Genomic DNA, 2,002 nt, shown 5'->3' on the forward strand with positions numbered 1-2,002 from the left:
ATTATATATATCTAACACTGAAAAACAAAAACAAATATCCTTAATCTATCCAAAAATCCACATACTATATATATATCCAATAAAATTACTATAGGGCATGTATATATGTGTAAGCATGCATGGACCCACCCTTTGTGCCCAATCCCCAGATGTCCTTCTTGATGAGCCATGGCAACACGTACCCACCATGCAAACTCCAAGTGTCACTTCCTCCTCTCTTATTGCTTCATGTTTGCCCTTCTCTCATTGGTTCCCTTCTCATACTCCCCAAATCTCACTCCCTAAAAACATCTCCCCCTTCAAATAAAACAAAAACTAACACGCCATCACAAGTCACAACCCTCTCCACTCACACATTTTGACACACAAACACTCTCAAACTTCACTCTCACAACACATACCCAATTCCTCTCTTCTCTTTCAGTTTCCCCCTTTATATAACTCTTTCAACTACATACACCACCCACATTGCTATAATCCCATATCCTCTCAAATCACAACCAAAGTTTGGATCTTTTTTACTTCAAGAGATAAATTAGGCCAAAATATACAAAAGGGTGTGCTCAAAATCCATCAAAATGATCAAAACTCTGAACCCTAATTACCCAAATAATACAGCAAAAACGGCTGAGATCATGTCAAGGTATAGGCCAATAGCTCCAAAGCCAGATACCAATAATTCCTCATCAAGCTCCCTCACTGATAACAATGGCTCCAACAGCAGCAACAGCAACAATTCACTCTCTCAAAAGATCAAGAATTCTCCTTATCTTAGGAGTCTTTGGCCACAGCTTCAAGCAAGACCAACAAGGACTAGAAAGAGAGGTAGAGCCCCAATTTTAACACTTCCACCTTCTTCACTCTTTAAAAGGCAAAAACTCAACAACACAAATAATCTTCTACTAGGATTTTATCCCTCTACAACAAAGAACCTACTTTCATTACAAAGTTTGAATTTTGTTCCTCCTCATCAACAACTCGGTAATCCTCTCTCTAATCATGCAATTGGGGTTCTTAATTGTCAATTAGAAAACACTAATGATGTTAGCACTATCAGTAATTCCACTACAAGCCCAAGTTTGGTTACACTTCCACTTCTTCCATGTTCACCTTCTTCTTCTTCTACTTCTTCCATCCATCAACCACCAAAGTTTGACTTAACCAACAACAACAATGCTTGCAAAGAAGTAACATTTGATCTGAATTTGACTGCGAAGTTGCACATCCCGGAAGAGAAGGATCTCTTGCAGCAACTTCAGAGGCCGGTGGCGATGACGGCGACAGCAGCAACAAATAACAATGTGGTAGTAGTAGCTCCTCAACCGGTTCGACCGGTTGGTTCCTCCATAAGCGTTGGTTGCATCAATGAAGATGCAACAATGGCAATTCAAGATCAGAATCTCAAGAGAAAACAAGAGGTTGAGGATGAGGTTGAAACCGAGACATTACCAGCAATTATAACAGACTCAAAAAACCGGGTTAGGATGGTAAATTCCTCATACAAGGAACTAGTTGGTCAACCAGAATGTCCATGGCTTGAATCCATGGTAACAAGCATTCAATGCGGGTCATCAGCATCATCATCAACACCATCATCATCACCAAGATCATCATCTCCAAGAAGTAACAAGAGGATAAGTGGTGAAGTAGCACTTCAAGTCTGTGATGATTCAATTAAGATACCAGATTCATCATCATCAAATGGATTCTCTTGCTGGGTTAGGATTGAATGGCAAAGCAGTGAAGATCAGAGGAAGAAGTTTTGTGTGAATGCTTTCTGTGATGTTACCAAGTTGTGTTGTGAATCGAGGGATTATGTGTTCTCGTGGAGGTTCCACACGCGCACCAGAGAAGCTTCTCAATCTAGTTGCAATCTTTAAGAAATCTGCATGTTTTTATTTTAATTTCTTCTTAGATTATATAGTTCTAGTAGTAGTGTGAAACCTTAGCTTTGTTCTTATTATTATCTATATATTATACATATATATCTATGTACATTATT

At 39.0% G+C, this 2,002-nt stretch overlaps 1 protein-coding gene across 1 annotated transcript; it reads left to right on the forward strand.

Moving 5' to 3' along the window:
* LOC107605595 lies at positions 308 to 1,980 on the forward strand. The gene has a single exon (XM_016307509.2). The coding sequence runs from the start codon at positions 579 to 581 to the stop codon at positions 1,878 to 1,880; it is 1,302 nt and encodes a 433-aa protein (XP_016162995.1). The 5' UTR covers positions 308 to 578; the 3' UTR covers positions 1,881 to 1,980.

Source organism: Arachis ipaensis, chromosome B06 (assembly GCF_000816755.2).
Source record: "Arachis ipaensis cultivar K30076 chromosome B06, Araip1.1, whole genome shotgun sequence".
NCBI lineage: Eukaryota > Viridiplantae > Streptophyta > Magnoliopsida > Fabales > Fabaceae > Arachis > Arachis ipaensis.